The sequence below is a fragment of the Ictidomys tridecemlineatus genome, chromosome 6 (assembly GCF_052094955.1).
Source record: "Ictidomys tridecemlineatus isolate mIctTri1 chromosome 6, mIctTri1.hap1, whole genome shotgun sequence".
Lineage (NCBI taxonomy): Eukaryota > Metazoa > Chordata > Mammalia > Rodentia > Sciuridae > Ictidomys > Ictidomys tridecemlineatus.
The window spans coordinates 18,283,562-18,297,617 of NC_135482.1; the positions used below are offsets into that span (position 1 = coordinate 18,283,562).

A 14,056-nucleotide genomic window follows, 5' to 3' on the forward strand; every position below is an offset into this window, starting at 1 on the left:
GCCAAATCATCTTTCCCTTTGTATACATATGAAGGGGGGTGGGGTTCCTCCAACCTCAATGTACACATTTACATTTATCTCAATTTTATTTACTTTGGGTCATACACAGAGCATATAAATGGAGAACGTTCACGTCTGACATTATTCCCTATAAAAGAAATTCTCCTTTCTACCTGGGCATCCTATATCCACACACCATATGACCTTATCTCCAAACCTGAGAGAGACAGCCGTTGAAACAGCCATTCAGCAGTAGCAAAAATGTCACCATCCCTTATCTGGGAGCTTGAAGGAATACAGATATCATAGACCAGAGATACTTAGCAATCTTCCTTATCCTTTCCCACCACATTAAAAAAAATCACATTTATCCAGATAAGAAGGCTCACCATGCACTTCAAGATCAAATGAACAGCTGTCAAACTTATCCTTGTAGGTGACCTCACATCTGTAGTTTCCTGCATAGTTCTCTTTGGCCTTGATGATCTGCATCTCAAATGTGTATATCTGTAATGAAATATACCCAGATATACTATTGTTATGGTTTAGATGTGGTGTTTCCCAAAAGCTCATGTGGGAGATGATGCGAGAAGGTTTAGGGGAGAAATGATTGGGTTGTGAGAGTTTTAACTCAGTCAGAGAATTAATCCCTTGACAGGTTTAACTGAGTGGTCACTGAAGTGGTAGAGTGTGGTTGGAGGAGCTGGGAATCGGGGCGTGGCTTTGGGATATATATTTGTATCTAGCAATTGGGACAATTGGAGACCTCTCTCTCTGCTCTCTGGTCATGATGTGAACTGCTTCCCTCTACCACACTCTCCCGCCATGATGTTTTGCCATACCTCAAACCCCAAGGAATGGAGCCAGCCTTCTATGGACTAAGACCTCTGAAACTTGTGAGCCCTTAAATAAACTTTTCCTCCTTTAAAGTTGTTCTGGTCAGGTCTTTTAGTCACAGCGGCGATAAAGCTGATGAAAACAACTCTAGTCCTACCTTGCCCACAAGGGGCCATCATCTTTCAGTTATGTCCCACAGTCGCAGAGCACAGCAAGATAATCATAATAGTGTAGATCCCGGGAATGTTAACTCCAGAGCATTTTCTAGGACTGAGATCTCTCAAAGCTAAACCTGAAGTGACTTCTTACCCACACAGAAGGAATGAGCTAGTCACACCCCTGAGCTGGGAAAGAGTTCAAAGCCATACCCGAGAGTGCCGCTCGAAGGTCTCCTTCAGCTGGAGATGTTTCCCAGCTTTGCTGGCCAGGTCCATCCATTTGCCTTTGAACCATTTGATAGTAGGTTTTCTAAGAAGGTCTTCAGCCTTGACTTTGGCTATAAAGGTGATGTTTTCACCTAGAAAAGGCACAAGGATTCGGTCTGTGATTTAAAGTTGTCATTTGTTTTGCTTTCACCCAGAAGGAGTTGACCCAGGACCACTGAATAGACTGGGATGTGACTTGCATCTCCAGAATTCTGCAATGAATTGACCCTGCTTTTTGATGAGTACCCTTGAGATTCTTAGGATAGTTCAACTTGTTTTGCTTTTGAGTTTCATGAAGCAGAAAAAGATTGGTGGAAAGAATTTTTACATATGGATCTACCTAAAATCTTAAAATTATATATATAGATATAGATATAGATATAGATATAGATATAGATATATAGATATATAAATACATATACATATGTTCTTTTTATTATTCAAGATGAGAGAACATCTGGAATTACAGGAATATGACTAAATGAAACTGTTTGAATTGACTGTCTGTGAATATTGACCTCTTGGACCTTAAGGACATCAAAACTTTACCCCTGCCACCAGCCCAGCATTTCAGTATCTTACAGGGACACAAGGGAGCCAACATTGTTGATCCCATGCAGTGTCCTGCATGCTAGAGCTGAAAGAAGGAATTTGGAAATATAGTTAGCTATGTGCTCATTCGCAGAATTTTGGATAAGCATCAAAGTTGGGTTCTGATCATAATATATTCCTCATAAAAACTGGTTAGTTAAAATTCTTGAACCTCCAAGGACTTTTCTAGAAGAACTATCCTGTTGATTTCTTTCATGGCACACAGACTTTGTGTTTTCCTGTTATTTCTTTTTGTCTCTCTTTTTAGACTCTGAGTACTCACATGTTACACTCAGTGTAAATCACAGTGCCTAAAACAGGAAGTGTAATTAGTATTTGTGGATGAATATTTCCCAAACTGAACCATCTGTTGGACTAGCCACCACTAAGGTATATTATGCATTATAATTTAGTACATGGGCAGACTTATAATCATCTTATGGGGTGGTTTATGCCATAGCAACAGCAGACACTGGATCAGAACTTTATGTTATCTCAAGTACTATCAAAGCACCTCACAGAGCGTGCCTGTTATTACACACATTTTACAGATGAGGAAACTGAGGCATAAAGAAGCTAAATGATCTGTCCCATTAGCAAAAAGCAGATTCAAAGTTAACCCTTGAAACCTTATCCGTGCCTCTGATGTCCCCACTATAAAATAAACACAGGCTCATACCCTGTTTCCAGTGCTCTCTTTCCAGTGTGGAAGCTGACTTTAAGGTCGCAGAGCCCACCTGCCCTCGGTTTAAGAACTACTCTGTGTTGCATGATTTTTTGCTGCTTTCTTAGTTTCATGTTGCAGCCAGCCCTTTTAAACCCAGTTCATCTCGTCTATGGGAGTCGTGGGAAAGAACTCAGCCATAAAAAAGAACGAAGTACCAATACATGCTACAAAATGGATGGGCCTCAAAACCATTCTACTAAATGAAAGAAGACAGACACAAAAACTCATCTATTGTATGAATCCATTTATATGAAATGCTCCGAATACATCAACCCGTAGAGATATAAAGCAGTGAGTGCCTAGGCCTGGGGGGAGGGGTAAGGGGAGCAATTGCTTAATGAGGCCCATGATATGGAGGTGGTGAAATGTTTGGGGGCTGGATAGAAGGAGTGATTGCACAACGCAGTGATTATACAACAGCTACTGAAAATTTCACTTTAAAATGGTGAATTTCACCTCAGTAATGGGGTGGAGAGGGTTGGGACTTAATGCGAGGCACTCACCCACTTTCACGGTTCCTGTTTGAGGTTTTTCAACAAACAGGGTGGACAGCTGGTTATTGGCATTCTGCTTGTCTTGTTCCTCTCCACCAGCAGGTGATTCACCAAGAGACCATTCTAGAGGGCAGAAAGAAGAAAAAGGATCATTTCAAGGCCGGGTTCTTGTTAGGCAGACTTACCTGAGTTTGCTGTTCTCATCAACGCCGATGCTTTTCCTTGTCTAATAAACATAGATAAATACAGCATCTTTCTTTGTGCCCCCAGCCACCATCACTAGAGAGGGACAGATTGCCATTCTTAAGTAGATGTCTCTTCTCTGGTAGGGACAAAGGAACATTTTCTAATTCCTGGAAATAGTGAAAATTTTCCAATAAGTAGTTAACCCTGTCTTTCTGTCCCCTAACACACAAACAGCGGTAGGGAACTATTCAAACAGCAGGCTGTTTTTCCAAGTGACTGACTAGTAGGCCACATTTGTCCAACAGAACTTGAAAAGACTAGAGACAAGATCAGTTTAAGAGTAAACTGGCTGAGATAGTCCAGCCTGGCCTGCTATCTCGAGATTCCTTGTTATTGTATCACCGGGCAATTCTATTAGGGTTGTATAGATGTGGCAAGAGTTTGACAACTGAATAACAGGATCATGACCTGCAGGTATAAATTTAAAGAGTAGTGGAATTATCCTGCAAGGAGGAGAAAAAGAAAAGAAAAAAAGAAAGAAAGAAACTGAGGCTTTCCCATGAAGAGAGACAGGCTGGAAATGAGGTTTAGTTTGCACTCAGGTGTTTGGTTGGTATTAATCTGTAGTCGATTTCAATAAGGAGGACAGGAGAGAGGACTGTAGACACTTCCTCTCTCTCTGAGCTGAATGCAGAGAAGATCAGTTTCAGTCTCTTAGTAACTGCAGAAAAATGCATGGGTCACCAACTCTACTTGTTAATGGGTCTTGAAAAGAAAGTGCACATTTAATTAGTTTAGTCTTCACATATCAGCCATGCTCAGTGCGAGGTACTTGTAGCTACAGGACTCCATCATTTTCACAGTGAAGTTAAACAAAGTCGTCACATGATTAAACATCTTTGAAAACCCAAGTTAATGTTAAAATTGTACAATTTTTGTGTCTATGATGTTAATAGTGACCATTCATGCTTAGAACATGAGGATAAGTATTTTTGTTGTTTCCATTACTTGTGTATGTAAGGTGCCTGCCTGTAAGATTGGCTGGCCCATAAGAGGCCCATGCTAGGATCATATTTAAGCCCACAACACAAATTTGTCAAGTAAATGAACGACCAAATAACAGCACAAAATGGTAGCAGCTATAGCCGGCAGGATGTATTAGAAAGTGTTTCTATCATCTGTTCTTTAAATACAATGTTCTAGACAAATGCGAACTTCAGAAAATCCTAGGAATGAAGATTTAATTCTGTGTGTTTATTAAATGTTAAAAATGTTGAAACAAACTAACTGGTGGGATTCGTGTCTGGATTCTTGAATGTGTGTCTAGTACATATCACAACAAATTAATTGTTTCTCAATACATTAGTTTTCTTGTAAGAAGAAACGTAATGAAAGTTGCTCTAAAGGCTCCGAACTGAATAAAACAAGGATTAGAATCAAGACAGCATCAAGTAACAAGGCCATTAGTGTCTACATTAAAATGGGGTCAGGAAGCCTTGTCCGGCTGTGTGCTCACCTGAATCTTTTCTCTCCAGGGCTCGACTACCCAAACCTGAAAGGAAAGTGTGATTTGGAGGATGCAAGGAGGTCAGGGGAAGGATGGACATGGAGGGCTGGCTTCAACCTTCTGGGACTCCCTAGTACCCTGTGTCTATGATGTTAATAGTGACCATTTCTTTCCCTGCTGGTGACAGGGAAAGAAAAACTAGAATTTGACTTGGATGGAAAATTGGTAGAGCTCCAGCCATAAAAGAATCTGTAAACATCTATGTCTTCTTTAAAAACAATAATAAAATTTAAAAATCCAAAATATCTCAATTTAAAGATCAGGGTAAAGGATCTATATGTGGAAAAGGAAGAAAAGACAAAAGATTTTTGTCCCTAAAATTTATCTTCAAAATCTACTACTCTTAACTACCTTTATTTTACAAAAAAAAAAAAAAAAAAAAAAAATCCTCCTTTTAAAATGTTCTCCCATAAAACAAACACAAATCTGCTTTGAAAACCAGGTTTTTCCTCTTGGTGCACTAACTCAGCCAGGCACCCTACCTTGGCTTTTCCTTTACTGTCAATCAATAAGATAGGAAGCGGGGAAAGGGGCAGGAACCGTCCTAACCTGGAGGCAAGGCACTAGGTGGGGAGGCTTCCTCTTCCTCTGAAACAAGAAACAGGAGTAAATAGTCAAGGAGAAAAGGACTTCATTCCAAGTCACCTGAGAAAAGAGAAATCTGAAAAAGAAGAAGAGAAACTACCAAAACATTTTCAACCACGGAGTAAGCCTAGACAACTAGGTACCTGAAAGGTTAAACTTAAGCAAAAAGAAAAGAAAAAAAACAAGGAAGAAAAGACATTAAAGGATGAGAAAGTAAGGTAACCCATAGATTAAATGAAAATATAGATTAATTAACTAATTAAATGAAAACATAGATGAAAAAATGGAACTCTATGAAGAGCTTTATGTGACTGTTGTTTAAGGAAAAATGGATGCTAAAAATCAAACCTTGGTGAATTCAGCCTTGAAGGTGATTTTTGAGTTCTATTCTGTAACTAAAGTCAATGACAGACATTATCATTGAGATATTACTAGGAATGGACACTGATATAAAAGCCTACATTACATGCATTTGGACACTGATATAAAAGCCTATAGGTACTATTTGAGAACTCATTTTCAGGCAGAAAACCCTATAATCCTCCTTCTGTCTTTAAGAAACAAACATCACAATTAATGAATATGAATTGATTTGTCTTATTCACTATTTTAGGAAAATTTTATAAGCATTTACCCCCAAATGATATTGGTATTTACCCATGCACATTTATAAAAATTCAAAATATGTCTTATAGTGTTTATGTGCAGAGGCACTGAATAGTCCCCTTGTTTAGAATATCTGAACAACAAAGTTCACGTTTTAGATGTGTGAAGAGGCATTTGGTATTATTGGAAACTCTGTCCCTTCCTTCCCAAAGCACAAAGACCCGCGATTTTATAAATAATCATTTCACACCAAAAATACTAGAAAAGTTTTGAATTTCAAAATACAAACATAAATGACTATATAAAGCAAGATATAGAAAATACATGCACATGACTGTTAATTAAAAAATACTTGTAAAAATTCCTGGGAATAAGAAGAAAAAACAGCATATCTATATAATCTATCAGAATTTTTACAACAAATTTTATTTAGCAGCCTGAAAAGTCTTACCCAAAACTTTCAACCAGGAATATCTCTTATTACTTTTAACAAAATAGTGTAATGCAGTGTATAAGGACCCCCTAAAGATATTACCTTAGGACCCAAGAGGGAATTCACTGAGAACTCACAGGATTTGGGATTCTTTGGTAGAAGCTTTCAGTGGTCAAAGAAGCTTGGAAAATGCCAGGCTAAAGTTAAAAGCTTGTGTGTTTGTGTGATGTGTGTTTTAAACTCTATTTAAGATAGCATTCAATTCCTTTATTTTATTTATTTATTTTTATGTGATGCTGAGGATCAACCCCAGTGCCTCTCACATGCTAAGCCAGCGCTCTACTGCTGAGCCACAACCCCAGCCCGATAACTTGGTTTTTTAACCCAAAGATTGATGGATGATAGTATCAATATCCACTAAGTAGTAAGACTATTTGGGGGACATGCACAATTATTTTAGATCATTAAGGAACATATCCTAAAACAGTGCTTCAGGGGGCTATGAAATATTCTTTCTCTAGATGATATAACACACCCTCCACACAGCAGTGGCTTCTCGGTTGGCAATATTTAATTCATTCCCCATAGATTTCCTAATATACATAAGTATGAGATATTTTTGAAGCATCTCTTTGGTCCTGACATACTTTTCAGGTGGAAAATGTAGTTAGGATGCTGGGATCCTGATCTTAGGTTCTTGAAAAGTTTCCCCATGAAAATTTGGCTGAATTGGGTGAGACAGAAGCCAGGTTCTATCTCTGGGAGGGAAACAGAATATCCAAATCTTTCAGGTTGCATGCAATTCAACAACATAGACACTGCATGTTACAAAACACAAACAAGACCAAAAACTAAAATATGCCAGTCGTATTTCCTTTTTTGTCTTTAAAAGTGACTAAAATAATAACAAAAATGTAGACATCCATTCTGGACTTGCTAGAATATGACATGAAGACCCCAGCCGGAGAGCAGCCTCCTCTTTCTTCTAGCTGTGTAGAAATTCACCAAAGCAGACCTTCCCTCGTATTGAGGTCGTGGGAAAATAACATTTGTAAAACCAAAGAGATGGTTATTTTAAACAACTGAAGTTTCCAAGGAAGAACTCCTGGAGAGTAGAGAAAGATCTCAGCCTCCTGTTATAGGCCTGGGATTTTACTCTGTGATGAGAGTCTTGCTACTGGAGAACAGGGGCTCTGGAGGGAGCAGAGTGTGCACATTCTTGTAAGTTTTCATTCTCGTGGGAAATGATATGGTAATCAGCACTTCCAAACTCAGTTCACTTTCCACATCTTTTCTCCTGGAATGTTCATTAACATTCCATAAAACTGTGTATTTATGGAGGTATAGGTATTCCTAAGCTATCAAGAGAATATTGTATTTCAGAAAGACTGTTAGATATTTAAATTTTTCTATAAAAATAAAATACCTTGCAATTTTTCTGTCATATTGCTTACTATAGATTTAACGTAGCATTCAGTACTTCTACTTATGGTTTATTTTTTTTTTATTTTTATTTTTTTTTCAAAGAGAGAGTGAGAGGAGAGAGAGAGAGAGAGAGAGAGAGAGAGAGAGAGAGAGAGAGAGAATTTTTAATATTTATTTTTCAGTTCTCGGCGGACACAACATCTTTGTTGGTATGTGGTGCTGAGGATCGAACCCGGGTCGCACCCATGCCAGGCGAGCGCGCTACCGCTTGAGCCACATCCCCAGCCCCTACTTATGGTTTATTTTAATCGCCTGGTTAATTAAAATTTTAAGTAATATGAACTTGATACAGTTATTAAGATTTTATGATAAAGAGTAAAAAGCACACAAAGTCTATGGGGTTCATAAGTATCAGTTAGATGCTGATTGAGTATCTCATTTGATTTAGACAAATTCATGGATTCCTTAAGCAGGGTAATTAGTTGTAGTAAATATTGATGTAGATGATCAAAATGACAACCACAAAGTATGAAACATTAATTTATCATGTTTGAGGCATTTGATTATTACATTTTCTTAATAAGAAGACACCTGCCTTCATACTCGCATGCTTATGAAACCAGGATTTATCTTACAATTAAATGTACATTTAATGTTTTTTTTTCTTCCTCATATCTATCAAATCAATGTTGCATCTTACAATGGCTACATCCTAGAATTTAAAAGTAGAGTAATATTAATTTTTAGCAAAGTTTGTTACTAACAAGTAATGAAGTTAGAATACATCGAAAATGCAGAGAGACATTTTAGCAGTTGATTGCTTGACACCTAAAGGTAAATTGCACATAAAGTGTTTTAATGTGCCAGTCAAAAGCACCAGGATAATGCTATAGCAAATGTAGCAGGACCTAAATGAAGAAAAAAATTATAATCATTATTTTAATTTTAAAAAATTGCCTAATTAAGGAGAAAAACATGGGAATTTCTGCTGATTCACTTGGTCATCCAGCAAATCACTTTTAGGCCAAAAGGAAGACTTTTCATCCTAGTTTATGTGAGATATTTAATGTGCACAGGGTTCATTCACGATAGATTATATGGTAATGTTAATGCCTGGGAAGAGAAAATAAGTTTTATTTCCTTTGCAGAGATTACTGAAAAGAGTTATTTTTCTGGAAGGAAAATGAATAAACTTTAAAAAGGCAGTAATTCTCCCAATCAATTTTACCAAAATAGAGACTAGAGGCTACTAAGATATAAAAAAATAAAATTTTTAAAAAATATCAGACCTTAGTCATTGAAATGCGTCCTGATACTTAAAGTAATCTCTGATTCCAAGGCTGTTGCTGCATTTGGGTCCAGGCACAGAACCGATATGGGAACATTCCACAGGGTCAATTCTTTTTTTTTTTTTTTTTTAATATTTATTTTTTAGTTGTATACAATACCCTTATTTTGTTTATTTATTTTTATGTGATGCTGAGGATCAAACCCAAGGCCTTGCACATGCTAGGCAAGCGCTCTACTGCTGAGCCACAACCCCAGCCCCCACAGGGTCAATTCTTAAGTAGAAGAGATCTACTCTCATTACCTCTGTTCACGCAAAGGATGATGATGTTGGTCAACAAAATAAAAAGGAAAGAAGAAAATGACCCTACTCGACCATGCATACTATTTTCTACACAAGGCTCTCTGTGACTTTTGTCTGCTTCTAACACCCAAACCCACCATCCTCTGTTGATGCTTGTTTTTCCTCTTAAAGCAAAAGTTGGCTCCAGGAGAGCAGGACCTTGTGCCTACATGCGTCCCTAGCTCACAGATGATGGTCAGTAAATACTTGCTGAATAAGTATGCTAAAATAAAAGGCAGGTCTCTATTTCCATTAAGGATATGGAAAATAATTTATACTTTTAAAAGCATCCCATTGATTTTCCATCTGAAATAGAATAATTCTAAGCCATAGCAAGCAGAATTTTTAAAATAAGGACTTGCCTCCTGGTGTTACCATTCTGAAAGGGATTAGCAAATTTAATTTCTGATATTGCTGTTTGATTAAACTCATTTCTTTATTGCCATCTCTATTTCTTCAATTACAGGAGACTTTGCTGGGGACTCAGCTTAAGGTCCTTGCTTAGCATCTTAAGTGACAGCCGCCATTTTAAGAAAAATTTCCCTTTCCTGCCCAAGGCGATGTTTATCCTTCCAGCAAACACGTTGAATAGAAATAAAAATCTATCCAAGTTACCATTGTTGAACTGGTCAGCAGGTAAACTAACGTGGAAATTCACCTCTTGGTTCAATTACATGAATATGTAGTGGACAATTGTCATCTGCAGCTCTGTGCCAGAGGCTGGAAGGAATGAGATGAGGGAACCAAAGAGATGTTAAGACACAGTGCTTGGCCTTCAAAAAGCACACAGCCTGTTGGGGAAAAGGAGTCGGCCATTAGTACATGACTTAGTGGAGATAAGAAAGATTGAATGACGAAAGCAACAGGTCCAAGAGAAATCAGAAAGAGGAAAGAAAGATGGAAATGAGCCAGAATGGTTAGAGACAAGCTGTACAAAGGAATGAAACCTGAGCTGGATAGTTAAATGGAGAGAGTAGGAGAAGGGAGAAAGGGTAGAGGAGGACATTCTAGTTAATCCTGGAGAAAAGTGGAGTTGTACCCCATCAATCCCATGTAGCCCACGTGGGGCTTCCTTCTCACCTGAGGATGTACATGAGCAACAATGACTGCATCTGGTTTTTGTTTAAGTATTTTCTTTGAAATTTCCCTGTGCTTGATGAAAGTGGGTGGTAGTTGAAGAGAACTGATATTTAGAGGGAAAAATAACCCTCTGTTTACCTACCTTTTTTGTTTAGGAATGTCACTTTCTATCCTAAATTGATTTGTTTGCCAGGTATTTTGGCAACTCTCTATACAAGGCAGTTTATGAACTTGTAACGGCATGTGGCCACACCTTGCTTTTCTTCTGCAAATGTAAGAAAAATACTACTAATTTCAGGATGCCCTTGTCATTTCATCATACTGAATTCAATATAAATAAAAGAGCTTTGTCTGGTTGTTAAGTTGGTTGCCTTTCACTTTAGAGAAAGCTCATGTAAGGGTACAAATGTAATATGGTGAATTTTTCAGAAGAAGGGTCATGTATGGGCTTTGTCTAAACCTTGACAGCTTGCCCACTGGGATTACATCATCTGCTCTGTTGGTTGAGCCTTCTAGCCTGGTCCAAACACCTTTCCATATTTGGAAGTAGAGGTGTATTCCATCTGCCTTGTTGAGAATAATGTTACAGTAACTTCAGCCAGGATATCCAAACCTCCTTGAACCCATCTCATGGAAAGATTTCTAGGGGTTTGCACTGTCTGCATTCCATAAGAAAATAACCTTCAAACTGTGATCCACGTGGCCAGGATTAGTATTCATGTTACTATCCATGGAAGCCACTGAAGGTCAAGGACAAAGTGAGCGGACTAACATTATGTATTCATTTTTGAAAGTGTAAATTCAAGTTAGCTTAAAAGTGATCCAGTGTACTGAAAGAAAGAAAAAACATTATTTTATTAATGTTTAGAAGATAACAATATCATAGGAATTACGTAATGAAATATCAAAAACTACGATACTTAACAAGCCTTTGAGCAGTGTCCAGGAAAAAGAGATTATTCTTATTGCAGTCAGGAAATAATTAATTATTTGAATACTTAGACTACATTATTCATTACACAAATAAAGGGTTGACATATGAAAACAATGATACAAACATATAAAGCAAATTTCTCAAATCCTCTTCCATGAAAACATTCTTCTATGGAAACTAATGCTCTTTAATTTAAGACAGACTATCAGTAATGACAATGACTTCATCCATGGTGAGACCAAGGAATTAGTATTTTATGGAATCATAGAAGTACATGATAAACATTTTTTTCTAAAACCAGACTATATTCAAAAATGTAAAAATAGAAAAATATTGCAGGGATAAGTGAGTCTTTCAATTCAATAAGAAACAATCTGCTATTTGTTCAATGTTCTATTGTTGATTTCAGTAAGTCATTATATAGATCTACATGAATATACACTCAAGAGTTACAAACTGAGGTGCTAGCCTTCAAAATTACTAGGAAACTTGGAATACTTCACATAATAACACGAGAACATTCAATTTTTAAAAAATCTGAGTATTTCAGATAATTTTCCCAATTGCTATGATCACCAAATCAAACATCTCTTTTTCTTAGCATGCACATTGGAACTTGGAAGCTGCCAGTTAATTTGCTGGCATCTCAACAAGCACTTGTGATATTTTTATCATTGTTGTTTTTCCTTGAGAAATTGTGTAATGGAAATATAGCAAAGCACTGTTTATCTTGGATCTTGCAGAGACGTTGATGAAAGACAATGCAGAGAAATTCACAATGACAAGCATTATACTGACCTCTTCCTGCTTTTAATATTGTTGAATTCAGTTCACTCTCCCTCCCTCCAACTCACCTTTTGCTGGTGTAGTTCCTGCCTCCTTCTCTTTATTTGGTTCTGTATGGAAAGTACAAACACATTTTTTAAAGTGTCTCAAAGCATTTTATTGTGTGATGAGCAATGGAGTAGGGGAGGGAGGGAGGAAATAAATGGCAATATTAATGGTGCTACTCCAACTCACCTTTTGCTGGTGTAGTTCCTGCCTCCTTCTCTTTATTTGGTTCTGTATGGAAAGTACAAGCACATTTTTTAAAGTGTCTCAAAGCATGCATTTTATTGTGTGATGAGCAATGGAGAAGAGTGGGAAGGGAGGAAATAAATGGCATCATTAATGGTGCTACATATCATTATGCTGTACATGAATTATTAATTTGGGAATTATAATTTAGAGTCACATTAAACTTTAATAAAAACAATAAGTGTGATCTTTTTTAAAAGTATGCATTAGAACAGGCAATAAATGTCTTGTTAAAATACACTCAACTAGCCAGCTATGGTGATGCACACTTGTAATCCCAGCTACTGAGGAGGCTGAGGCAGGAGGATTGCATGTTTGAGGCTAGACTGGGAAACTTAGCAAGATCTTATCCCAAAATAAAAAATAAAAAATGACTGGGGATATAGCTAAGTTGTAAAGTGCCCCTGGGTTCAATCAACAGTACTGTCCCCCTCCACACCCACACTACTCAGTTACAGAGGAATTATGTTATACAAACACTGGAGTAGAACTGAGTATAACATGTGGGTTACTTCATTTTAGATCCCAATAAGGGATTGAATCTTTAAAGAAATTTGAACCATATAAAGTTCATGTGGACTTTTGGATATTATAGGAAGATACAAAATATGCAATTATCATGTATGTAGTTTCAAAGAAAATGTTTTGGTGTTCATATGAATCTTCTGGATTGGATTTAGTGGTAATAAAAGAAGTGGCATCAAATTTTTATCAGCCAAGATCATCTAGTTTGCATTTTTTTTCTGTTCAGAATCATTCTAGTTCAGACACCTACAAATGGTATCTGATCTGACTCATAGTCTATGACAGGAAATAACTGCTTCAAGTTATGCATCCTCTCTCTTGATGATTACAGACCCAAATCTCAGTTAACTATGAAGGACAACTTTAGCAGAGTTTGAGAGGAAACCTTTTAGCTACAGGAGGTCAATGTTATGCAATGAATAGGAAATGTGGCATAATAAGAGGAATTTTATAGTGACCCAGTGACATCATCTGATCTGAAGAACAGAGGGGAAAGGTTTATCTGTAATGATCAGTAGGTTCTCAGTATCCCCAAAATAAATCTGTATGTGCAAGACCACATACCAAGGGAGAAGATCCTAAGAAGCATGCCACACATCTATACCAATTTTAACATCAAGATCTACTAGAAACTACATCTGAGCTTGCCCCGGCTTGAACTCATATGACTCTGAGTCTATTTCATTCATTTGGACACAGGAATACTCTTCTAAACTATTTAAATTTCAGTGTGTGAATCTAGTATTCTTAGCTGGACAAAGGGGCTTCTGTGAGCAGCTAGATTTCTAAAACTGTGCTCTGAGGGGAAAAAAAAAAAAAGATGTCTTCAGAATGGAACTGCTTCATAATCCCCTCATAAATTTCCATGCAAAAAGACCAGAAACTGAGGCCTCATTCAGCTCTTGCTTTCACCTGGGTTGACCCACAGTCTACG

General features: G+C 37.4%; 1 protein-coding gene across 4 annotated transcripts in view; it reads right to left on the reverse strand.

The window, feature by feature from the left end:
- Mybpc1 (myosin binding protein C1) overlaps window positions 1–14,056 on the reverse strand; it is an 88,718-nt gene that overhangs the window by 49,577 nt on the left and 25,085 nt on the right. For 2 of the 4 annotated variants that reach the window (XM_078052929.1, XM_078052930.1), the window contains exons 4-10: window positions 12,541–12,582; window positions 12,375–12,416; window positions 5,377–5,415; window positions 4,777–4,812; window positions 3,084–3,197; window positions 1,206–1,354; window positions 390–507 (exon numbers count right to left, since the gene is read on the reverse strand). In XM_078052929.1, coding sequence (XP_077909055.1) covers window positions 390–507; window positions 1,206–1,354; window positions 3,084–3,197; window positions 4,777–4,812; window positions 5,377–5,415; window positions 12,375–12,416; window positions 12,541–12,582 — 540 coding nt within the window. The remainder of the gene's footprint in view (window positions 1–389; window positions 508–1,205; window positions 1,355–3,083; window positions 3,198–4,776; window positions 4,813–5,376; window positions 5,416–12,374; window positions 12,417–12,540; window positions 12,583–14,056) is intronic. The other 2 variants (XM_078052931.1, XM_040279366.2) reach the window with 2 other exon arrangements.